The sequence below is a fragment of the Ambystoma mexicanum genome, chromosome 1p (genome assembly GCF_040938575.1).
Source record: "Ambystoma mexicanum isolate Mex_15411 chromosome 1p, UKY_AmexF1_1, whole genome shotgun sequence".
In the NCBI taxonomy this organism is placed as follows: domain Eukaryota; kingdom Metazoa; phylum Chordata; class Amphibia; order Caudata; family Ambystomatidae; genus Ambystoma; species Ambystoma mexicanum.
The window spans coordinates 241,020,045-241,047,331 of record NC_090921.1 but is presented as its reverse complement, the minus strand read 5'-3'; the positions used below and the strand labels follow the sequence as shown (position 1 = coordinate 241,047,331).

At 46.4% G+C, this 27,287-nt stretch overlaps 1 protein-coding gene across 1 annotated transcript in view; it reads left to right on the top strand.

The window, feature by feature from the left end:
- The window catches only part of LOC138568611 (polyunsaturated fatty acid lipoxygenase ALOX15B-like), a 419,375-nt gene that overhangs the window by 248,214 nt on the left and 143,874 nt on the right, over positions 1-27,287 (top strand). Inside the window, exons 7-10 of the mRNA XM_069646447.1 lie at positions 13,512-13,655; positions 15,536-15,736; positions 16,019-16,105; positions 18,093-18,262. Of these exons, the coding sequence (XP_069502548.1) occupies positions 13,512-13,655; positions 15,536-15,736; positions 16,019-16,105; positions 18,093-18,262 (602 nt within the window). The remainder of the gene's footprint in view (positions 1-13,511; positions 13,656-15,535; positions 15,737-16,018; positions 16,106-18,092; positions 18,263-27,287) is intronic.

Here is a 27,287-nt window from a genome sequence, read left to right as displayed (position 1 = left end):
CAGCTTATCCGAAGCCCAGCAAACACAACTAGACACTGAAATCACTGAAAATGAAGTAGCAAACGCCATTGCCCAACTCCAGTCGGGGAAAACGCCAGGCCCCAACGGGTTTCCGAGCGAGACGTGGAAAAGAATAGGAGAAGCGGTTGTAGTCCCCATGCACAAAATGTTTAATCATTGCAAGGAACATGGCACTCTCTCTTATAACCTTTGGAAATCCAGTAAAGTAGTAATTCCCAAACCAGGCAAACCTCCAGAACTCTGTAAATCCTACAGGCCTATCTCACTACTTAATGGTGAAACCAGAATTCTCGCCAAAATACCTGTAAACAGGTTGCAGGCAGTAATCTCATCACTGAACCCCCAGACCAATAAAGCTTCAAGCTGGATAAGTAAACCCATATGAACATCCGTAGACTACACCTATCAATTGAACGGGCCCCTGTCATGGAAGAAACGCTGTCACTGTTAGCCATAGATTTTGAGAAAGCGTTCGACTCAATGGAGGCCCTTTGGTTTTGGTAAGAACTTTTTGGAATGGTTCTGATTACTGTACAAAGCCCCACTTGCGGAAGTCAGGGCAAACGGCTAGTCATCCAGAACCTTTCCGTTGGGCAGAGGGACAGGACAAGGCTGTCCCCTATCCCCACTACTTTTTGTAATAGCCACAGAGCCCCTTGCCGCATGGCTTCGTTATGAGGACTCATGGACAGGCTTTCCCTGGCCAGAAGGAGGGGAAGACAACATTTCCCTATATGCAGATGACCTTTTAATATACCTAAGCATCCCGTCCTGCCCAATGGTTACACGAATGCTGAAGAACTACGGAACCTTCAGCGGCCTATGAGTAAACCCGGGACAAGCTGTCATGATGTCTGCACCCGGGGAGCCGGTTCGAGCCCTGCGTCCCCGAAAGCGGACATCCAGTCCCCAAGGAAGGACCCAGCAACCCCATATAGGGGCCCTTTGGACAGTGTCCTGGCGCCTATGGCGCCAGGCTCATAAAAGACATCAGTCCTGGCGCCATAGGCGCCAGGCTCATTATGGAAGTGCTTGGGTGCACTTACCTGATGCCGACCATGCTGCAGGATCCCAGCCTCCTTGAGGCCTGAAAGGAACTACTTTACCTGTGGGACTAATTTACCATCCGGGCGTGGTCGGGGAAGGATACATACCTGATTGGAGGAAGGATACATACCTGTAACTTCTTCCAAGGCTATTTAAACCCCATCCGAACAGCCACACGTGCTTCGCGTTGTTCTGCATCTAGCAGCTGGACGCTCACTGTGTCTGCTCCTGCATCCTGACTTCTGCCACGCCTGCCAGCATCCTGGATCACCTGCAAAGGAAGAGAAGAAGAGAACAGAAGAAGGAAAAGTCCTTACCTGCTAAATCCGCATCCCGGAGACATCTCGGCGTCAATCCTGAAAAGGAAGACTTTTATTTAAAAGCTCATCGCGTCGATCGCTGCAGCGCCGCATTCCACTCACCTTTACGGGGCGCCTCCATGTTCAGCAGCGATCATCCGGATTCGCAGTCACGCCCCAGCGCCTAGGGAGAAAAAGACCAGAACAAAAGGTGAGAGAGAGAAGGGAATAAGGAAAGCTAAATCTCCATGTTAAGACTTACCTGTTGATTCATTCCCTCTTCATTTTGGGTCCGCGCCGCATCCTGGCATTTCCTGACCCCGGCCCCTAAGGGGAAAAAGAGACATCAGCGTTAATGAGCGAATGAAAAGACATTACCAAAAAACGCTAATTAAAGACTTACCTGATTTCTACAAGGATTTCATCTCTCATCTCGGGTCGGTGCCTGTTCCCCGGCATTCCGTACCCCGGCCCCTATGGGGAAAAAGACACTAGCATTAGTACATTAATGCATGGACACAAGGGGAATCTCTTATCAAAAAACTTACCTGGAAGCCAAGCAAGTTTGGTTCTCACAAATCCGAAAATCCAGTGAAGTAACTGGATACCAACGCGCCCCTGCATCAGAAGCAGGATGGAGAGCTCGTCCTTCCAGACCCTAAGGTGAGATGCTACGAGGAATCACAGAAGGGTTTTGAGGAGGGTGAAAGGGGAAAGTGGGAGGCTGATTGCATTACCCCGCAGACAGTTAATCCCCCATTTTCGCCTACAGAAGGATACTTCTGCGAGCCAGACAAGCCAGATTTGGGGGCCCGGTCCAGTCCGTCTTCCGAACCCTGCGCATCACCTTAGAAGAGGTCACAGCAGCGCGAACCATGCCAGCGCCTCCGTGGGAGTCAGGTGAGCGTCACAGAAGTCTATACTCTTCCTGATAAAGGGGATGACACAAGCAATCCCCCCGTACTGCCCATACCGCGTTGAACGAGAGCACTTTTGCTACTTGGGAGTTAGAGTCGAAGTGGACCTCTCTAGATGTCTCCCCCATAATCTACACCCGATTACAGAACGCTTTGCTTTTGATGTCCGACACTGTAAGACTCTCCCGCTCACCCTGCTGGGCATGGCGGCCCTCTTTAAAATGCTTGCCCTACCACGCTTCCTCTATATCATACAAAACGCTCCCTTACGGATCCCAGACCCAGAATTCCATAGGATCGACAATATCCTTAGGGACCTTCTATGGGGAGGGGGACAAACAAGAATCACCCTGGCCACGTTGCAACAATCAATGTGGGAGGGTGGAATTGTGCTACCCCACATCAAATCTTACTATTGGGCGGTTATTAATGATGTACTGCATGGGAGCCGGCCCTACCCTATGTACGAGCAGAAATCATGGGACTACAGGGCAAGACCCCAATTGGAAATCTATATCAAGGAGACCACAAGGGGGCACGGACGGCGATGGCCGCTAATCCACGGCTCCCGACCTAAAGGGGATTCAAGAGATGAAAGAGAGCACATATCGCTCATATCCGTTTACCAAACGCAAAAATGCAGAAGACAAGCGCTAATGCCGGTGAGTCTGCACAGATATCAAGAGAAGGAAAGCAGGGGGCGATTTTGAAGTTAAACTACGGACGGTGTATGAGCTCTCTCCTACCCCACTTGGCACCGTCAGCAGCGGCTCGCAGAAAAAAGGTGCCAATCCACTGGCAACCAGCCAAGTGACCGGGATCCGCAAGGAGGACCCTGCCCAAAGCACCAGCGCCCCCCCCCATAAAGAAGCAGGCCGCCTCCAGTCGGGGGCGAGGTCCACTCCCGGGAAGCCCCAGGCTACGACAAGAAGTAAGACGCCAGCAGCGTGAGTGGGGACTGCAGCGCACAGAGGATCCCGGGGACGATCAGGGCCATGACCCGCCCTGCAGAGTCCCAGAAGCCCATGCGGGTACGCCAAACCGAAACAAATAGGAGCGGAAAGTCATGGGGACCCGGCGGGAGATCCATGCCTTCCAGCAACAGGAATAACAGTGTCTCCGGTAGTAGAAACGAAGATCACCCGACCAGCACCATCCGGACCAGCAGTATGCACCCTTGTCCTCACTGAGCGGTGGTGATGAGGGGAAACCAGAAGCGACATCACCCCCCATGCAATAGAGCGCAAGACAAGCGTGGGATAACTATTATTAAGCCGCGCCAATTTGGACAGAAAGGGAGGAGGGAGTGGCCCTCTCAAGGAACTACATAGCACCCCACTTCAAATTCGGACCGACAACGAGGCACGGAGAGCACAGGCCCTGGACCCCACAGCGCTTCTAACTACCCAGAGCGACTGGCTCTGAGTGGCAGAGGCACCTGGGGTGAAGGTAAGGTGAAATCTCTGCGCCCGCGCTCTGCTACATTGAATTCCAAAGAAATGTCAGTGCCCTTGCAGGCCCTGTGGCTCCCAATAACAGGATTCATCATCAACGGGGATCAGTGCAGCAAGACACCTGCGACGTGCCCTACCCAGGGAGGGGGAGGGGACCCCCAATTGCAAGGCCAAGGACATTTCCCCCCAGCAGCACCCACAGGAGAGTTCTATCTGGGTGGGCCCCGAAAAACAAGTCAACAGCAAAAGGTGGCCAGGAGGCCCAAAAGGACCTTAAACACCAGGCGAGTCTCCCCAAAAACACCTGAGCCACATCACCGCCAACACTGCTTATAGGACCGGGCTGCACCCTGGACTAGGGAAAAGCAGACAACAGTGTCACCAAACTGCCCCCGAAAAGAATTTGCATCAGCTTACCCCAGCAACGTAAATAGCAAAAGCACATAGAGGGGTGTCCTGGCACCCAACAGACCCGCCAAAGGACGAGGAGAAACCTGGAATACTCTGTGAAAAAGTGGTGCAAGGACTAATAAGGCCACAGGCAGCGAGATGTATAGATAGGCTGCAACAGTATAGAAGAACAGAGGGTCTACACTCCATCCCGCCAAGATGAGTACAGCAGCCACAAAAGGCAACATTGCAGGAATCATGGCCGAAATCCGCGCACTGAGGTCCGACATACAAAGCTCCATCTCGGAAATCAGAGGGAAAGTTGAATACATTGAGAATAAGGTGGAAAACTTAGAACACAACCAAATCAACACAGACCTGTTGGAAATGAACCTCACCACAAGGATGACTAAAATCGAAATGAAAGAATAAGAATTAAACCTCAAGAGGGACGACAAGGAAAATAGGGAAAGGAGTATCTAATCTAGGAATAACCAGCCTAGTAGAGACAGATGGGGAAACGCCGGCCATCATTGAGAGAAAAGGTCAAGAAATGATTAACCAGCTCTTCACAGCAGATGGGGGCAGAACAATGCATATCAAAAGGGCTCACAGAGGAGGGCAGCCGTTTGCGGGAGGACCACGTTCAATAATCGTGAAGTTCCTGAGCTACAAGGAAAAGACAGAAATCCTCCTAAAAGTGAAGCAGACACAAGATATCTTGTTTCAAGGCTCCAAACTCAAGGTCTTTCAAGATTTATCCAACTTTACTCTCAGCAGAAGCAGTGTGTAAGCCCCTGATGACATGGCTGACAGAAAAAGCAGTGAGATACAGGTGGGGGTACCCCTTTGACCCGCCTTTTGAGGTTAAAGGAGAGGAATTCCGGGTGGTGACCCCAGAAGAAGCAAAGCAGGTCTTGAAGCACTTAAAAGAGCAAAACGACAGAGCCCCATCCGGGCCATCCCAAAGCCAGGCACCCAAGGAGCAAGAAGTAGTCATACCACACCAATGGCGAAAACGATCAAAAGCTGGTAGAAAATAAGCCAGACTAAACCCTGAATCACCAACGAAGCCACCGTGAATTCATCAAGGAGGTACAAGCTGCCGAAGTAACTAGACGCACATGCACAACACCAAGTAAAAGAATTTTCATGAGATTCTCCCCAAGGCGGGTGAGCCATAAACCTAGTGGCCCTCAACTTCAAGGGGGCGTCCCAACCCAAATAGCCTGGGTCACTCAAGATGACTGCGGCTCAGTTACTGGGAGACTTTACGCTTGAAGTTCAATTACAGGGATTAATTTGGGTAACAGTTCAGGGGTAGGGCAAAGGGAAGGAGATAAGAGAACGGGCATAAGTCTGGGCACAAATCCACACGCAAAACATGCCAATCACCGGGAAGAGAGATGGATAGCCGGGCAACATCTGCCATACCGAAGCGGGAGATAGGAACTCTAAAAGTAGGCACACTTAACGGTAAAGGGCTCAACTCACCCTTGAAGCGGTTGTTAGGGGTCCGTGAATTAGACAGAGCTGATCTTGACCTACTCTTCATCCAAGAAACTATGCTACTAGCGGGACAAGAAAAGTCACTGAGAGGGAAGGGAGTGGGACAAACATACTGGGCCTCAGCAGACCGTAAGAGAGGAGGGGTGGGCCTGATTCTTCACAAGAGATTTAGAATAGAAAACACAGTGGTGCAAACCATGATAGTACAGGGAGAATGGGGTAACAGGCCCATCAATCTTGCAGGGATTTATACACCAAATTTTGGCCAAGGAGAATTCAATGAAGAAGCCCTCGCATCCATAGGTGGTACTGCTAGGGGTCCCATACTAATAGGGGGGGGACTTTAATACTTGGGCTGACCCCCACATGGATAGACAAGCGACCAAAGCAAAAACCCAATGTACTCCGGGAGTTAATTGTAACAGATTCCAAACCTGCCTGAGGGAGACCGTTCTGGTGGACGTCTGGAGTGCATTCAACTCAGGAAAAAAAGGATATACCTTCAGATTCGCCATCAACGGGACCTTCACCACAATCAATTATCTAATGGACACTAGAGGAGTCTCCCTCACAATCAGAAATAGTGACATACGCCCAATAGGATGGTCGGTCCACAATATGGTCACGGCAACACTGGGAATGGAGGGGTTGTGCCAACGGGAGACCAAATGGCGGTGCAACGAATTCCTCCTAAAGGATAAGCTGTACTCGCAGGAACTAGACAGAGGGATACAGGAGTACTTCCAAATAAACTATACTGGGGAAACTGGGATTACCACAGTCTGGGAGGCAGGAAAGGCGGTCTGGAGAGGGCACCTGATGAGACAAGGGGCACTACGGAAGAGAGAAAGGAAACTACAGAAGGAACACCTGGGGAAAGAAATCTCACACCTACAGGGAAGACTGCACGGCCTGGGCTCGTACAATGAAGATCACCTGGAAACACTCAAGCAGAAGAGGGAAGAGTTGAGGTCATTAGGGATGTATGATGAGTCGACAAGATCAGAAGAGAGGAAGGGGGCTGGGTCCACTCCCCAGGAGGAATAGCAAAACACATTGCTGACTAATATGCAAAGCTTTATACATCAGAAGGGGAAAAAGCTGAGGTAGAGATGAGGGAATATATAAAGAAAGCTGGCCTGACCCATTTTACGCATACAGAACAGGCTCTTTTTGAATCCCCAATAACCCCCGAAGAAGTTGAGGCGGCAATAAAGCGTCTCACCCAGGGTGGGGCCCCAGGTGAAGATGGATACACCATGGGCTTTTATAAGGACTTTAGAAAGACCCTGTCCCCACATTTTTCCAAACTATTTAATCACATACAGGCCTCGGGCCAGGCCTGCCTTCCTTCTCAATAGCGCACATTGTGGTACTCCCCAAGGCAGACAGAGATCCCACATCATGCAAGTTATATCGCCCAATCTCGCTGCCGAACACAGACGCCAAGGTGTACACAAGGGTCCTGGCCATGCGCATGGAAAACTTAATGACCCGCCTGATCCACCCAGATCAGGTGGGCTTCATTAAAGGGAGGAAAGGGTCAGATGCGATGAGAAAAACCTTAGACATTATGGAACACTCTAGAAGATTGGCCGGGTTCATGCGCTCCTCAGTGTTGACTCGGAAAAAGCCTTTAACCGGGTGGAATGGGCTTTCCTCTGGGCCACCCTAAGATAAATGGGATTCGGGAAACCGAGCACTTCCTAACGGGAGTGCCAGCAATATACAAGAACCCCAGGGGTAGAGTAGTGGTGAATAACAACTTATCACAGGAATGTCCCCTATCCAGGGGTACCAGGCAGGGCTGTCCCCTTTCCCCGCTACTTTACGCCCTTTCAATTGAGCCGCTAGGCAACACAATAAGGAGCAGCCCAGCTATACAGGGCATTGCAGTGGGCGACACAGAGAATAAACTAGCCATGTTTGCTGACAATATCATGCTTTTCTTGGCCGAGCCCAGTGCGTCAATACCAGAATTGGTGTAAACACTGAAAGAGTGTGGAAAATGGGCTGGTCTAAAGGTAAACAAGGAAAAATCTTCTCTTTTTACATATAATGCCGCAGCAAGCCCAGGAGTCGGGCAGACCACCGCATGCGGTATACCTAACACACAGCAAAGTTTAAAATATTTGGGGATCAAAATTACCAATGACTTTGGGGACCTCTACAAAGCAAACTTGCCCCCATTACTGCTCGACCTGGCGAAGGACTTGGATAAATGGAGTAAACTCACAATATCATGGTTGGGCCGACTTAACGCCATAAAGATGGTAATAATGCCCAAACTCCTTTACCAATACCATATGCTGCCCATCGCTAAACCCACTTCGCACTTCACCAAACTGAAAGCTATGTTTATGGAGTTTCTGTGGCAAGGCACGAATCAACGCATCGCATATGGTACCCTGATCCAACCAAAGGAAAAGGGAGGAACCGGTCTGCTGGACCCCTACACGTACTACCGAGTGGCACAATACTGTTCCATCATCCCACACTTGAGAGGAGACAAACAGAAGCAATGGGTGGCCATTGAAAACTACCTATTTAGACCAGTAACATTGGCCGAGTGGCTCTGGGCTCCAAAAAAAGCATTCCCGAATAGTGTAATATGGGTACACTCCTGAACACCTGGTGGAACAAAAAGGAAATGGAAGGACTCACGACATGGCCCTCCCCCATGAGCTGTATCTGGGACCCCACCATCAGAGACAGAATCCAATGTCCCAGCCGCTATCAGGGGTGGTATGAAGCAGGCCTCGAGAGAGTCGGACAGTTTGTAAAGCAAGATTGGTGCATACCAATCCAAGACTTGGACACAGGTCCGCAGCTGGGATCTCTCCAGACGTTCATGTACCTGCAGTTGAAAGGGGTGCTCACAATGCTGGCATGGAAAGCATACCTTCAAAGAGACCTCACTAACTTTGAAAAGATACTCAGCGAGACCCTCTCGAGTAAAGGCCTTACCTTGCGCTTATACAGAGCCCTGATTACGGAACAAAAAAGCAACCTTGAAAACCTCAGGAAAAAATGTGAGAAAGACCTGGGACCATTAATTTTGGATCAACTGTGGTTAAGGATATGCAAGACAGCCCAAAAAGCTTCCATTTCGGCACAATACAAGTTATACGGTTTTAACTTATTGCATATATGGCAATACGATCCCCTGAGACTTTCCAAAATGTTCAGTCAGACTAGCCCACTGTGCTGGAGGGGGTGTGGATCCCCAGCTGACTACTGGCACATGTGGTGGTCATGCCCCGAATCACAAACGTTCTGGAGGGAAATGTTGGCGTGGATAAGGAACATAGAAGGGATACCAAGGGACATGGACCCAAGACTGGTGTTGTTCGGACTTGAAGAACAAGAGGGGAGCTGGGTCAAGATCCCCCACATGACTCACTTCCTTCTACTTGCAGCGAGGGTCTGTATCACAATCAGCTGGAAAGCCAAGTCCCTCCCGTCAGAAAAAACTTGGGCATGAAAAGCTAGAGAACTATTCGACATGGAAAACATCACAGGAGCCATCTATGGACTATCCCCAAGCAGGGAAATGGAATGGGCACCGTTTCTCGAGGCCTACAAAGGACTGGAATCCAGCTGTAGAACTGAAAAACATGCTGTCCAAAATTCATCTGACTAAATGATCACTGCTTAAAGCCAGTCGTATCTCTTGAGGAAAGGGGATAGGGGGTGGGGAGGGGAGTTTAATTTGTGTTAAAAAGTTGAGCAATAAACATGCTTGTTATTTTTCCTATGCTAACCAAATGGGCACGGATGTGCGGTTGTTTAATATTGTGCATATGAAAATGATCAATAAAGTCAATTTTGGAAATTCTATATCAAAATATGGGAAGGGCCCCTCCCCCCACACTGGCACTCCACATGACACACACATGGCGAGACGCCCACAGACATATCAGCTGGAACGGCACACCAACACTGGCGCAGCCCTTGTGGAAGAATGGGAATCTACCACAGGTGAACCAACTGCAGATCTGGCCTGGAGGATGCATCGGGAAAATAGAAGACATGTTTACAGAAGGGTCCCTTATCCCCTTTTTTCGGAACCCATACGCAGATTCAGTCTACCAAAAACAGAACACTATAATTTCCTGCAGATCACTCATGCCCTAGCCAAACATCTCCCACGCCCCTCAGACACACCACTAGAGCAAACGTCCTCCTAGAATCTATCACTACCAAGGTTTCATCCACATGATTCTATTCTCAACATGGTTTTAAAGCACAGGCAGGGATCAAACAGACTTCTTACTCTGTGAACATATATTTTTTATATACAAAAAGAAGTTCTATTTTCTATTAGGGTGTCGCCTTTATCTCTTCCCACATCAAGTGGAACATATCAATAATTATAACAAATTTTATTAATCATAAATCAACACATTTCATAAAACATAGTCATAAAAATGATCATAGTACATAAAACACATACAATGGACTAAAACAACACAAGTAGAAACACCATAAGTGAATCTCAATACAGTAATTCTTGAAGGATCAACATGTGTAACCAAATTGCACTTTGATTCCAATGCCTCACTGATTTCAGCTTGTTCCTTATTCTTATTGGTATATCTCAATAAAATCCGACTTGTACAAGTTTCTTTCCTTTGTGTACAACAATGTAGGACATTCTTCAAGGGAGTGTGTCTTGTGCCGAATTTAAAAATCTTCTTTAGTTGGGAAGAGTACCCTCTCTTGCCTTGTGGTTACTCTTGGACCTTTACTGATTTTTGCGACAGAGTCCAAATTTCTTATCGGAATTCTTGCTATTCCTCCTCTCCTTTCTAATCTGGCTTAGATTCTCCAATCAATCTTTTTTCTCTCTCTAAGTTAAAGCATCTCTGTCTGTCGGATAACAACTTTCACTTTGTGACTATTGGTATGGATATTAATTTCAAAATTACATCAAGAGAAGGCCCTTATTTCAATGGATGCCCGTGGCCTCGGTATTCCACTTCCTTATTCTTGGCAATCTTTTGATGTCTTGGCATAGGGAGCTCGATTCTTCACATCCACATGATACCAAGCAATCACAGCCTTTGCATCACCTGAACTATCCAACCTCAAAACGAAATGGGAAAGGGAAGTGGAGCCCAATGACCCGGAAGAATGGATACTAGCCATGATGCATCCGTGCGAAATCGCAATCTCCTCCAGACTCCGCTTGATACAACTTAAGATTTTCCATAGAATATACTACCCCAGAACTGGGCTGTTCCGCTGGAATAGAGCAACCAGTCCTAACTGCCTACGCTGTGGACAGGGTGAAGGTACATTCATCCATATCTTATGGGAATGCCCCCGGATCCATACCTTCTGGTGGTCATTTTGCAATAGACTGTCCGGAGTACCACTGATCCCTAAATTATTGTTGTTGATGCAGGTCCGATAGCACAGCGAATAGGGCGCTCGCTTTGACATCTGTGCAGAGCCTGGTGATGCAGGTTCGAATCCCGGCAGGGCCAAACTCAGCCTTTCATCCTTCCGAAGTTGATAAATGAGCACCACACACCGTGGGTAATAATAAGCAGCACTCAGATACCTGATGGTTTGTAGCACTATAAAAATGCTAAATTATTATTATCTGGGAGGACGAAAACTTTGGCAATATGAGACACTTTTCCTGTCCACTGTGATAGGCGTGATTAAACGAAACATTGCACTGAAGTGGGGGGATGCAGACCGCCCCAGGAATGCATAATGGGTTCCCGATGCAGAATGGCCTGCGTGCATGGAACTCCACATTTACACTGCTCGGTGATGCCTGGAGAAAGTGGCTAAGATACGCCACAAACGGCAATAGGGGTACGGGTGAGCCACTGCAGGCCTAACTATATGCAAATTGAGGGACGCGAAAGAATGGACATACACTTTCAAACTGTTAGGGATACTCTCCAACACTTGTGGGACTGCACTATCTCTGATCAAGCAATGTGATGAAGACAAACCGATGGAATGTTACTGATTAATTGTATGTTTTAAAACTCAATAAAATGTTATATTAAAAAAAATGTATATAAGATTTGTATACTATTAATATCAAATTTATTGTGGGGTAATTACATTTAAATGGGGCTCAGTTACATTTATCTCAAATTTTAAATACAGTTTATGGGGCTTCTTATAAAAAGTATATCAAATTTATATAAAATCTCTAAAATGTATTGGGGTCATCAAATATATTGGGGTTCAATTACATTTATAGGGGTTCAGTTAAATCTATACCAAATGTTCATATCAAATTAATTGGGATTCTTATCAAATTTATTTCAAATGTATATAAAATGTATTGGAGTTCAATTCAATTTATAGCGGTTCAGTTAGATCTATATCAAATTAATTTATTTGGTATATTTATTTAGTTATTAGGATGCCACAAACAAATGAACAACAGAAAACCCAAGCAAAACAATAGAGGACAGTGGGGAAGGTCATGTCAAAAGCAGATTCAAATTCATATATTGTTAGTACTTCTCAAAAGGCAAAGTTTTAAGTCGTTTTCTATCACTGAGAAACTAGATGTTACCCGGATGTTCAGTGGCAGTTTGTTCCAAAGAATAAGACCAAGTGAAGAGAAAGATTTCGCCTTGACCTCTATTCGGTGAACTCTAGGACAGGAACGCAATGCTTTAGAGTTAGACCGAAGAAGACGGGTTTATTTATAAGGCTGAATAGCTTCAGTTAGGTAGCTAGGAGCCAGACCATCTAGGCATTTGTAAACCATATTAAGCACTCTAAATTCAGCTCTTACTATTAGGATTATTATCATATTTATATAAAATGTATATTAAATGTTTTTTAAATGTATTGGGGTCATCACATTTATTGGGGTCCATTTGAATGTATAGGCATTCAGCCAAATGGATATCAATTTTTTTTATCAAATTCATAGGTATTCTTATCAAATGTATACATCAAATTTATATCAGATGAATTTAAAATGTGTTGGGGGTCATAATATGTATTGGGTTCAATTACATTTATAGGGGTTCACTTAAATCTATACCAAATGTTTATATCAAATTCATTGGAATTCTTATCAAATTGATATAAAATGTATAGGGGTACAATTACATTTATTGAGGTTCTGATAAATCTATCTCAAATGTGATATACACTACAATGGGGTTCTTATCAAGTTTATATCAAATGTATATACCATTTTTTGGGGGTCATAAAATGTATAGGGCTTCAGGGTGTGATAAAGGGGCGTGGCCACCTGTCAAATCGATATCAATTTTTGTTATCAAATTCATAGGAATTCTTATCAAATGTATACATTTGAGTTATCCTCTTAACCTACCTATTTATATCAAATGTATAAACAATATGTTGGGGGTCATAATTTGTATTGGGGTTGAATTATGTTTATAGGGGTTCACTTAAATCTATACCACATTTTTATATCAAAATCATTGGAATTCTTATCAAATTTATATACAATGTATAAGGGTTGAATTACATTTATTGAGGTTCTGTTAAATCTTTATCAAATATGAGATACACTACAGCAGGGTTCTCATCAAGTTTATATAAAATGTATATACTATTTGTTGGAGTGCCATCAAATATATAGGGGTTCAGGGGCATGATAAACAAGCATGGTTACCTGTCACTTGTAACGCTTGATGAAAGGTATCCCTTTTTACTACTAAAGTCCTATTATTTTTAATTTGAACATGGACTCTGCGACCTTCAGAATGTGTTTCCCTCCAGCACCTGGCCTTAACTGTTTTCTATGTTCGCAGTTCACAAAGGCTCCAAACCTATAACCCTAAGAAGGATTGGCTCCCAAATTGTATGTGCTATTGCCTCTGATTACATAATTCTAATTTCTCCATTTACAGAATGGAAACATTTACATTGCGGATTACAAGATACTGGACGGGATTCCTGCAAATGTGGTGAATGGCCAGCAGCAGTACATGGCCGCTCCCTTGTGTCTCCTCTACCACACTCCTCAGGATGGTATGATCCCTTTAGCTATACAGGTAAGACGGTATCTTTAATCAACCATCCAGCCTTCCAATAATTTACCGACATTAGTCAAACCAATTGCTAGTCATTGGGCCTCATTACGAGTTTGCCGGTCCAGAAACAACGGTACTGGTAAGCTTGCCAGTACCGTCTTTTCCGGACCGGCAAACTATGAGTTCTGTAAGAAGGTGCCTTTCAGCCCACCAGGTCTGACCTGACGAGCGGAACGGCACCTGCTCACAGACCTTGACGGATGCATCGGCACTGTTGCACACAGTGCCAGTGCATCTGTCCTCTCCATTCCTCTTGAGTCCAATGGGGAGGAAAAATTACTCCGGCGGGAGCCGTGCCGGTTTTTACCGGCACGGCCACCGCTAGAGTCATAATGAGGCCCATTGTTCTCAAAAAAGCAGTCACTCCACTGATAAGGTGGTTTGGCTTTTCTGCAGGTGCTTTGCTTCAGCCAGCATAAGGTGGCAATTCTTAGATCACAAGATACACATCTTGCAGCATAACCACACTTCTAGGTTCCCAAGGGACAGAGCTTGCATGTGGGTGATAGATCACCTGATTCCCATCTGCTACTCAGCTGAATGTTGATACTATTTCCAAGACAAGAGCCTGTCCTCACTATCTATAAAACAGTAATTGACAAACCCAACAGCTTTGGCATTTGTGTAAGCATGGGATAGGCATTTGCAAGGCGCTCCTGTGTACTACCTTGTCATAAGAAGGTAACCGCTGCAAATGGTGTAATTACATGGGCATATAAAAGCAGTGCCTGACAAATGCCTATCTAATACCTATACACAAGCCAAAACTGTTGGCTTAGTCAATGCTTGTTTTTAACTGGACCTCAATGCAATGGACAGATATAAGTCATGAGCCAAATGCACACTTGGTTAAGACATTTTTATTACACCAGTAGCACATTTACAGCTGTAATTAAGCCATCATTAGCTCTCAGCATATTTCTTAGAACTAACACTGGCAGGCCAAATTGTGATGCCCTGTTTGGTAGAGCTAGCAAAGAGGTCCCAGGAGGATGTATTTTGGGCACAGGGGGTGGGTAATAGGTGGGAATGGCAATAGTAATTAGCAGGGCCATGTATCCCTCCTCAGATAACATCTCCCTCCTAGCTGTAGTCCAGTGCAATATTTCCAGCTTATTGGTGGCACTTAAGCCAACTAGAAGCCTCACTGTGGAGTTATCTTCTTAACCTACCTGTCATCTGCCTTTGAGCAAACATTTTTCCCTCGTCTCTAACCTGCCTCTTTCCTTAACTTTCTCTTCCTCCACTCTTGCACTTTATCCATCATGGTCACATCCCTAACACAGCTGGCCGTACCGCCTACCTGCACTTAAAAATGTCTACTGTTGCTGTCTACTGTTGATTTTCATTAATACCTGTAAGTCCACCAATGTATTGGCCCAGTGACTGTTCTACTTACTTTCTCACCACAACTTGGTCAGAATGTCACTCAAAGTCACCCCACTGAATGAATCTCACTGCTCCCCTTCAAATCTCTTATCTTATCTACCGTATGTTCTTTTGCGATCAATAGAGCATTGTTCTTCCCTGTATATAAATACATATATTTATAAATATATAAATGAAAATAATAAATAGTAACCAAAACTGATGACTTCCTTGCCTAATATTTTGGCAGCCTTTCCATTTCCGGATGTTATTTGGTGTATCGGAGGTTTAAAGAATGTAAAATGTCGACATTTTCAGTCCTCCGGTGTTTACTTTGAAGAACATGCTGGGACTGGGATCCTCCCCCGCCTTCAACCATGAAATAGTGTTTTGTGACTCACCTTTGAGCGATTGATTGATGGGCTGGCTGCCACCAAGCTACGAGTACTGCCAATGTCTTTCTTCCTGCACAGATAAATCAGGCTCCAGGTCCAGAGAACCCCATCTTCCTGCCAAGCGATGAACTTGACTGGATACTCGCCAAGCTCTGGGTGCGGAGCAGCAACTTTCCGTTTCACCAGGGTCTTTCTCACTTCCTGCGCACACATGCCTTTGCAGAGGTGTTTTGCATCGCCACCTTGCGACAGCTCCCGATGTGCCACCCTCTGTACAAGGTAAGAACGTCGAATTTGACGATTGGGTTTGTGTCCGAGTCTGTGGTCTTGAATGTCAGGAGTTGATTCACTAAACAGCTCATAGCTCATGTGTTTGAATTGGACCACTCTTCCCGTACCTTAATGGGTACAGCGAGCATACGTTTCTTAGACCAGTGAATGATTCCAGAAGACAGTACCTTCAGGGGGGACTTTGGCTCTTGATGAAATAAGCACTTGGATCAATTCACCCACAACACTGGTGGCAGCCTCAAACATGTATCTGCATGTCTTTTTCTACAGCTCCTGATCCCCCACACACGGTACACTCTACAAATCAATGCACTTGCCAGAGATGTCCTTATTGGACCAGGGGGGACCATTGATAAGGTAAGATGATGGCTCATCTTTTGTATAGTTTCTTGTTTATTCCATAAACCTGCTTGCACTCAATGGAGGCTTCGATAAGCAGAGGTCAGGGGGTGGATTAGGAGAAATATGCGCCTTCGTAGAGGAATGCCAGACTTTCAAAAGGCCTTCTGGTGGTAGTGAGTGTGAGATGAGTCAATTACGTCTCTGCACATCTTTTAGTTCTTGACCGGACTGTAAATAAACAGCATTAAACTGCACAGTCATTGGACGCATTAGATCAGTCCATTTTTCTTTTGCAATTAAACGTATTATTTGACCTATTCTTATGCGAGAGAGAGTGATCCCAAAACTAAACAACATAGTCCATAAATGGGATCTTCAAATTGGAAACAGAAGAGGCAGCACGTGTGCTGTTACTATGGCCTGTTGCCCAAAATACCCAGAGCAGCAGTAGCCATCTCTGACGACAAGCACGCCAGAAGATCGGTTGATCTAACCTCCAATGCTGTTTTATTGCTATCTCACCATTTTTTGTGTGGCCTTCAAAGCAGGTAAGAATTGAAAGGTCATGAAGACTAACTCAACTCGGCTGCGGTGGGAACCTCTCTTTGAGTGGTCAGTGGTGAAGTATTAGGTGAATTAGACTACATGACTCCTATACAAGAGACCATGGGTAAAGGTCTACAGAGATGCAACTCCCCACTCCTCTACGGCATTGGCCCCTCAAGAGAGTTGGTCACGAGTTACAGGCTATTTGCATAAATTACCCTCTAGCAATCATCCATAAATGGAGAGTGCAGAATTATATGTGCCCATTCTACTGCATGGCAGTGTACAGGAGCGCTTCTGAACCATGTCTGAGAGGGTTGGAGCACTGTCATGCAACCAACATGGGACCATTCCTATCAGGTGGAACCCCTGGCTATAAATGAGAACATTGATGCAGGATGGCACCGCAAACTGATCTGTGTCTAGGTGGGCTTCAGAGGTAGGCTGTGGACCATGTAGGCAGCTGCGAATCTACAATAGACAGTACCACCCCTCCCACGCAGTTGGTTAAAACATGATTTTGGAGACTTTGACTATTAAGCTCTTACCTTTATGAGAATCACAAACACCAGAACAAAAACCTTCCTAGCACTCTATAAAGTTACCTCTAGCACTCTATTAAGTAATTCTCATCTTCAAAATGAGATGGTTACTTGAGCCCTTGTCCCTAGGTGGACACCACCATATAACCATTGTTTACATATGAGCAACGACATTGGGATGAACCCCTCTTGATCCTCGCCACATCTCCCATGATGATATGGCATTTATAACGCACCTATATACAAGTGTTTCAAGGCGCGACGAGGCAAGGGATGGGGGAACAGAGGGAAGACAGAACAACAATCCTACTAGGCCAGGTGTCATTCAGATTGCGCAAGTGCAAGGGAAGGGGGAAAAGGAAAGTGCGGGGGGTGCGAGGGGGAGGCGAAAGTGCAGCACATGGGATAATAAAATAACAAGATAAATAAAAGAACGGCCAGCTGGTGGCAAGTGCATGGTGAGTGCACACATAAGTGCTGGTGGGAGACTGTAGGGATACAGAAAACAGTCCCCAACTGCAGGGGACGGCAGGGAGGCAGCCCAGGCGTGCAACTGGCAGGGCTTGGGCCCGAGATCAGATGGGTGGCCAAGTAACCAGTGCAGTCTCAGTATACGCCCGGTGGCCAGGTAACCAGTGCAGTCTCAGTATACGCCCGCCAGGACTTCAGCAGAGGAGAGGGGAGGAGAAAGCAGAAGCAAAGAGGAAGGTTTTAAGGTGCTTCCTGAACCAAAGATAGTCCTCATCAAGTTTCAGGGAGACAGGGAGGATGTTCCAATACAATATAGGCATTCAACCCAGGGATACCTAAGGGAGTTGACTGAGATGTGTGGTGCCAGGGATGTACCACTGAGAATGAGAGGTTTGATTTGACAAATAAGTACTTTCCAGAAATGGCAATTATTTTCTTCCCAGTTTACAGCAGTTGGAGTCGCGGGGCTTGCTCAGCTGATAGCGAGAGACATGCAGTCTCTCACCTACGCTTCCCTCTGTATACCTGATGATCTCCGATGTCGCGGGATTGAGTCGTTGCCAAACTTTTACTACCGAGATGATGGACTAAAAACGTGGTCAGCCATTGAGAGGTAGGACATGCTCTGTTTGTTGCCTCTGTTGGTGAGTTGCTTGTTTCTCTAGTGTTGAGCAGTCAGAGCCATTGGTTAAAGGAACAGATCATCTTTTCTATAGTGCACAACATACATTTCATCCTAACTGACCACCGTATGCATGAAATAGTCTGTATACGTTCACAATCCAGCGATTCCTTAAAAGATGTATCCGTAGACATGGAGTCATAGAAATGAGCATCTACTCAGCCTGTCAATCCAGCAAGACATTTAGCCCAAGGGTGAAAGACTCTGAATCCCTAGACCAGGCCCTTGAGACGAACATTCTGGGTCTTCCTTTGGTTTTAGGAGTCATCAAGGATGAGTTTAAGGAAAGGATGACCCTTAAGGGTTATCTGGTATTCCCAGAGACGAAAATACTTGTCCAGCTAGAAAACTGTACCCTGTAATTCTTGGAAAAATCGAGGTAGTACCACGCCAAGAGATTGTCTATGGATTGCCATCCTGAGAATGTAATCTGAGAATGTAAGAGCTACAAAACCATTCAGCAAATCTTGAGTCTTTCCTCATTTAATCAGAGATGCAATGCCCGAATTAGGATCAACACAATCTGATAAATATTGTTCTGTACGTTTATTTACGTACAGAACCATATCAAATGTAACAATGATCATGTGACGCTGTACAGTACCCACTTAGAAAATCACTTATATTTACCATAGTACCCATTGGGCATTTCATAACTGGCTTCCACATCCCCATTTAGCAAATCACTGTTAGTTTACATTATTCTCACTTTGCACATAACTTCATTTAGGCTTCATCCCTCGGCCTGTTTCCATTCTATGCCTTAACTTATTGTTTTGTTTTCGGTCTGTAAATACCCTCTCCCAGCTGGTTTTACCTTTTGTTGCCAGTGCCTGGATGAAGGGAGGGCATTTCTCCACATTTTCCTCTCGGGCTTCCACGGGCAGAACAGTTGCAACTAACGAACGGTGGACACAGTAGTAAAAACACTGCACCCCACCGAGCAGTCTCCCATACCCCCCGCCGCCCCCTCCAAAAGAGCCCCCCTTCTTCCTTCCCATACTGTCCGCTATTAACTTGCAGGCTGGCTTTGACGGACGGAACTACCAGGCCCATCCTGCACCAGCAAACTTTGCATGGGGGAATCTGGCCTGGTCACACTTCCATATGGGAACTTCTTTATGGCACCCCTTACATTGCATGGCAGCTGATGAATTTTTGAAGGGGTGCGGCATAAATATTTTCCCCAAATTGGCTCGAGCAATTAACTCGGGGGTGGCAGTTGGATGGGTTATCCCCTGTGAAAACAGGGAGAAAGGGTGCATTTTACAGTCATAGGTTTTACAAGGAGAGGAGCATATGTAACCTACATTATATAGGAACATTTAGCTGCAGCAACCTAGGAACATGGCAATCTGGAAAAATACCAGAGAAACTCAAAATGCACAGTAGGAAACAACGTGGGGGAACCACATCGGAAAAAACAAATGGCGATTGTAAATGCCCTGTCCATAGAAACTACACAGCTTTTAAATATTGTGCCTGGAATTGTATTATGCAGTACACATCATCATTTCCTGGTTAGATAATACAATATACCAAACTGCTAGAAGAGGAATTGCAATGTGAATACGCTGCAAGCGTGTGGCCACCAGATACAAGGTTACTAAACACGCCAGCCTCTCCCTTTAAACAGTGCCATGCCAGTTTCCACTTCTCCAAGCCAGTTAGCAGCTGCCCCAGCTAATCACATATTATCAATGGTGTGTTCCTTTCGACAGTGCAATGCATGCTTGTGTCACCAGAGTAAAATCCATATCATGCTGGCATTTACATGAGCCACAGAAAACTATGATGGCTGTGTCAACATAGACATGCCAGTGGTACCTAGGTAAAACAAATGATTATGTCAGCATGATGATGTGTTTACTAGGACAACAATGACATGGCATTAAACATGCCTCACAATTGAATGGGAATAATTTGGACACATTAATATTGTCGAGAAAACTGTGCTGCCAATCACAAAAATGTCTTTCCAGCGTTAACCAAGGCCACTGCACCGGCTGCCAGGCATCTGGACTGCTTGAACATGGACTGGATTCTATACCGTTTGCCTAGCTTACCGTCTCACCAATGCCTGTAATTCGTCAATGTTGACGTTATTGCCCTGTCTGCTCCCTCTCTGCTGCCTGGCCGGGTCTGGGGTTCCTCCCCTACATCCCACATATGCATATGGAGGTTGAGGAGAACCTGCTCCACCTTCAAAGTGACTTTTTATCATCTCTCTGAAGGTTGCTCCCTCAACCAAAAGCTTCCATCCTCTACCTCCTCACTTGCAACTGTCCCACCCCTCACTCCATCTCACCTGGACTTCCACTCATACTTTCAACAACAACAAAAAACCTTGCTGTGCCCAGAGACTACTCTGTGCTTTCTTTTTGTCTTGCTAAAATCGAACTTAGTTGTGCTTAGCGGCTGCATTGTGTTTTCTTTTTTGTCCTGCTAAAATCGAAGTTAGCTGTGCCCAGTGGCTGTATTGTGTTTTCATTTTGTCCTGCTAAAATCGAATTTAGCCGTGCCCAGTGGCCACTGTTGGGGGTTGCTTGCGGCAGAGGGACCTGCCGAGTATAGCATGCTTACCAGCCTGGTGTCATCATCAACCACCTGGGCAGCCCGAAAGTACATGTCCAGGCAGTCCACCCACCTCCTCCATCTGGGCCCCAAACTGGAAGGCGGGCCCGATACATCAAACTCCGGGATGGGATGCAGAGCCGCCTGTGCACGTACCTGAGCCATGGCGGGGGGAATTTGCTGAACAACAGGTACTGCCGTGGGCTGTGCTGGAGGCAGAGGACTCGGAAGACCTGCCTGACCAACTGGAGGCTGCTGTGCCGGCTGCACTGGAGGCAGCAAACCTTGAAGTGCTGCAGGCGCACGTGGAGGCTGCTGCACCGCCTATCCGTCCTGGTCCTCAGTATCACTCATCAGTTTGAGCGCACAGGCACCCACAGCGTGGAAGACAGGGGCCGCAACTCAAACACCAAGTCCAAATGACTCCAGCATGCACCATTGAAGAACAGCTACTGCAACACACCTCTGTGATGATGAAGAGGATGAAGAGGATGAAGATTAGTGGGGCCACCAGTCTGATGATGAAGAGGATGAAAAGAAGCCTCAGCTTCCAACAGCTCCAAAAATTAGGACAAGAAAGAAATATGGGCTATGCATGCCCAGCCATTGTAGCCCTCCTCTTAGCTGTGCCCAGTGGCTGCATTGTGTTTTCATTTTGTCCTGCTAAAATCGAACTCAGCTGTGCCCAGTGGCTACACTGTGTTTTCTTTCTGTCCTGCTAACGTTGAACTTACCTGTGTCCACTACCCTGTGTTTGCCTCCTCTCCCTTGTGCCCCCCATCATCCTCTTCTGTGCATCAGTACTTTAGACTGGTAAGTGTCCTCCTCACCACTGCAGGCAGCTATGTTGCTATCTATCTCTCCTATCTTTGTTAACTGCTACACTATCTCCTATCCTTCTCCTATCACTAAATCTGGCCAGAAGAAACTTAAGAAGGACATACTGGGTTCCAACCCAGGCCTTCCTACTGCAGACATCTATGTCACGGCTTCCGCCAGAGAGACTCTCACTGACATCCTTTTCTTCAGTAACGCACCTGACCAGGATGACCCAGGGCCCGAACCCCTGCTCAGAGAGCAGGTAAGTATGCACCAACTTGTGTTTACTCCCTCTGCCCCCACAGGCCATCCCCACCATCATCAGGCAACGGCAGCATTAACTTCTCCGGTGCTGGGTTGAGGACAGGTGTTCTGTGGCACAGTAAGTTATGCCGGCCCCCCTCCAGGGCCCGTGATGTAAGGCCCCTGTCTGCTCTCTGTCCGCTGCCGTAACGCTGCCCGCCTCTGGTATATTGCCCCCCCATTGTATGCATGTGATGCCTGTATGCCTGCCTCTTGTATTTTGCTGGCCCCATGTTGTATGAATGTGATGCCTGTATGCTTGCCTGTTGTATTTTGCTGCCCCCCTGTTGTATGCATGTGATGCCTGTATGCCTGCCTCTTGTATTCCACTGTCCCCCCTGTCGTATGCATGTGATGCTGTGCCCATCTATGACTTGAACCCTCGCTTGAACTTGCTTCTCTTGCAACCTTTTGTGTTCAGTACTTGATATCCTCTCTCCACTTGCTTTTTTCACTCTATTACACTGTATTTCACCGCCTGTGCCTCTTCTTCTCTTCACCAAACTCACCACTTCTTATGTGTTATATTATATGCACTTTCTCTATCAGATATGTCGTTTAACCTAGTACAATCGTCGCTTGTTTGTTCCTCCCCCTCCCACACTTGTTTGTTCCTCCCCATCCCTCCATGTCCTCAGGCCTAGTTTGATAGTTGATTGTTTTGTTCCTCTCCTCCTCCCTCCTCCCCCCACTCGCACCTCCTGTCAATCTCTGGCACTACCATAAATGTCGTCAGGCCTAGTACGATAGTCGCTAGTCTGTTCTCATCTCCTTCCTTCCCTTACTCCCCTATCTTTGTCTAAGCTCTTGCACTATCTAAAATGTTGCCAGGCCTAGTACGATAGTAAATTTGACATTCTTAATGTCTAAAGGCCTTGTTAGAATGTCATTGTATTTTCCCTTGCTCCCTCCCTTGTCTTGAAGCGCTTTGAAACACATGTGTGTATAGGCGCTATACAAATAAACTATCATTCATTCATTCACCTATAGACTCGCTACATGGTCGGCTTTCTCTATCCTATTGCCTCCTCTCCCATAAATGGTGGCATTCGCTTGGAGGTCCGCCTTGACCTCTTCGCCATTTCCAGAGTCATCATTAATGTCCATTTCAGGGCCCTCAACCCAACCTTCTTCTCTTTGACAGGCTCCCACCGGCCAGGCTCTCCTGCCTTCCGTGGCTACTTCCTCCTCGGCACAGGCACCCTTGCCCACTGTGCCTTCCTCCTCCTTGGCACCGGCTCCCTTGCCCACTGTGCCTTCCTCCTCCTCTGCACCGGCTTCCTTGCCCACTGTGCCTTCCTCCACCTCTGCGCAGACGCCCTTGCTGTACTGTCCCGGCTCCCTTGCCGGCCTTGGCTCCTCTGCCATCCTCCACTATCCCTCTGGCCCTCGTGCCACCTTCGGGGGGGACCATTTTCCCCTGTCCCCCCTCCCCGGAAGACCTTCAAGGATGGCAAACTGCTCCACATTGCCACGCTTAACACTTGCTCCACTGTCAAACAATCATCTGACATTTGCAACCTCTTCAAATGGATCTTGATGTGCTCACCAAAACGAAGTCATGGTTCAAAGATAGCTCTATCACGAGCATCGACACACTCCACCCTGAAGGCTACAAAATCCTCCCTTCGGACCCACCAAAGAAGACAGGGGTGGGGAGGTGTGCTGAGCTTCTCAGAATGGATACCTGTGTCCTTCATCCCTACTCAAGTCTACTCCACCTTCGAGTGCCTAGTCTGCAGGCTCTCACTCTCACTCTCCCCTAAATCTTCTCTCCTTACGGCTACCTTCTATCGGCCACCAGGTCAGTCCACTCTCTTCCTCTCGGAATGGGCTGACCTGGCCTCCTCTCTACTTTCCTCCTCATCTCAACTCCTCCTGATGGGTGATCTCAACATCTATCTGGACTCTCCTGACTCCTCATGACCTTTCTGCAACCTATGCGACTCTCTCTCCCTCTCTATCCTACCCTTGGGCCCCACACACACCGCGGTCCACACTCTGGATGCTCTAATCTCATCTGACATCCCTCTCTCTATCCTCTCACTACCTCTCTCTCTTGGAGTGACCACTCAGGGACGTCATTTAGGGGTCTCGCTTGGACCTCTGTAAAAAAATAAAACTTTTATTTTCTTTTTTTTCGTTTTTTGTAATGCAACCTCCTGGAGTGGCTGGCTTTCTTATTCAGGCCCTTTTAAAAAAAAAGGAAGAAAAATAAGAACAGGAGTGCCACAAGTCTAACACTTTCAGCACTGACCCTAAATAAGAAAGAATAGGAATACCAAATAATGTGTCTTTCTGGAATTCTATACAATAATTGCTAGACTCATTAAAGGTTTATTTCAGGTACACTTCAGGGGGTGAGTCACTGATTTAGTCTGTTCTTAAACGCCTCAACTCAGCCTTTCATCCTTCTGAGGTTGATAAATGAGTACCGACACAGGTTGGATGATATCGGGTGTATATTTTTTCTATATAAAGCGCTTAAGTGTTAGTGCTATATAATAACACATCATTATCATTTGATCATGGACGTCTGCTTGCATTCACAGTCATTTGATAATATGGGCCTATACACACTGATCTTAACGCTACATATGGCGATCCATTCTTGCATGAAATGTACATCACATTATAGTGATATCGTAACCATATTTTTTGTAGTTTTGCGATATAACTTCAGGGTGGGGTGACATGACATCACTTCCTGTGATCCCATCAGGGGTCAAGGGTTGTGTGATGTCACTTCCGCTACCCCTGGCATTTTGGTGAAATGACGTCCCTTGACCACTCTCTTCTCTCAACACACTTGAGGCTCTCCTCTTGCAGCGGCACACCCGGCACGACCACTCAGCTTCAAAGTCACCAGACCCATGAATAAAGTGACAGTGGCTGCTTTTGCCTCCACCTTTTCTCCTCCTCCCATACCTTCGGCTGCCTCCCACCCTGACACAGCCCTTGCTAACCTCAATCTCTCTATCGCCACAAGTGTAGGGCAGCTGAGCAGAAATGGAATTCATCGGGCTGACCAACTGACAAACTGGCCTGCCGCCGCCTTCAGAGCCTATGAACTCTGCATCCGCTCCAAGAAAAGAGTCTTTATTAAAGGCTGCATCTCTGCGGTATCAAGCAACACAGCCAAACTTTTCAAAGTCTACAAGGAACTGGCCAATCTTGCAGCAGCCCCTTCTTCTGTCACACCCACCCAGGATCTTTTCTCAGCCCTGGCTGCACACTTCATCACAAAAACCCAAGACATCCTTTCCTCCCTCTCTTCCACTGCACAGCATACACCAACACCGGACCCTCCCTTGGCCCCCTCCTCCACGTCTCCTCTCTTCTCTCTCACCCGTCAGACCTGATGAGGTCATCAGACAAGTCTGGTCTATGAAGGCCCCATCCAAACAGGTGGACCCCTGCCCTTCCATTAAGGACAATATTTTTATTTTTATTTTTTAATTTTATTGGTTTAAATCAAACCTTTAAAATATTACACAGACAAACAAAACAAAACAAAAGTACAACCAACTCCGGTGTCCTTATCATTGCCCCCAACTAGGCTGCCAACCTTCTCCCCACACAATCAGACAGAACTCATCGCCCGAATTCCCTCTTAATGATCGTCCTTGAGAGCTCTCAACTCCTTTTAGCAGACTCAGTGTTGTCCTGGATTCTCTTTCAATTTATCATCTATGACGGCCAAAAAGGAGGTCAGGGGCAAGATTAATTTCATATCCAGTCCATTCCACATTCTCCGCCACCACTCGCACTCGCAGACTGATTATCATTGTACCATCGACCCAGATGAATTGATCTAACATCCTTCAACGCTGAGCAGAAAAGGACTGGATGTCTGAGGGACTCTGGCTCCTTGTTACAAAAGCGACAAGTAGAGTTTAGTCCCGCATTACACGCCCAATGACTGGTTCACTCTTTAGTTCTCAGTGCATTCAGCCGGAACAGCATAAATAGTCTTCTAGCATTCGAATTTGGAAAGCGAGTCAGATATTTTTGAAGCATGATATACCCTCTTGCTTCAGCAGGAGAATCTGTCATCGCATTGGCCGCCAAATGCTCTCGACATGTATTTATCCAGTCAGCACGCCATAATAACATTTTGGCAGCCGTTGGATTAGTGTGGAGAGTTTTTAAGCTGATGTTATTTATTGCCAAAAGGTCTTCACAACGTTTTATCCATTGGGAGAGAATATCTGGGCCTCCTGATGCAGCGTTGTGAAGTATCTGGAATTGAAATATTCCTTCTTCTGCTCTCGTTTTTCGAAACAATGCTAGTTGATTGCAGCATATCCTTGCATGTAATGAAATTAAGGCTAATTCATACCGAATGCAAGCAGTTGCGATTCCAGGTGGTAAGTTTAGGGTCTTACACCAGAACATATGTTCTAGTGAGCTCCAGTGTGTAGACGGGCAACCAAAAGCATTTTCCGCGCCGTAAGCCAGAATCGGCACGACTTTTTGTTCGTAAAAATGGCGTAATGGTTGCACTGAAAATTGCCCATATTTTTTATGTATCACTAGGCCCTGGCAGGCCAACTGGCCACATTTTCTTTTTGAGTCGGCCACCCAAGGCTCATCGCAGATACTAGAATTTAGTGTCATTCCAAGGTATTTTACACTTTTTGATATCTGCAGTTTCTCTTGATTTAGAGACCACACATACTTTGAGTCCCTTGATTTATGACTTGTTTTCAAGTTCTCGAACACCAGTATTTCTGTCTTAGATGTATTGATCTTCAAATTATTCTGGCAGACGTATTTCTGTACAGCTTCAAGTTTACGTTGGAGACCAATCAGTGTTAAATCTAGGATTACTAAGTCATCTGGGTACAACAGCCATCTTACCTTCGATGCATTGAGTTTAGGTGGAAAAGATCTCACTGATTGAATCGCGGCACCGATATCAGAGATAAATAGGCTGAAAATCGCAGCTGCTAACGGACAACCCTGCTTAACTCCTTTCGACGTCTTAATTTGAGTTGATAACGTCCCTGATGGATCTAACCGAATGGCAATTGAAGTATTTGTGTGGAGTTCTTTGATTGCCGCAAGTAAGTCAACCGGGCAACCCCACAATTCCAATTTTTGCCATAACAGTTCACGAACATTCATATCAAAAGCCATCGAAAAGTCAACAAAAGCAAGATACACTCTCGTGTTTGTTCTCAGGGCTTCCATTTTCAGCAGATTAAAAACCAGCAGGTTCAGAGAGCACCTGACAAATTTCACAAAACCTGCTTGT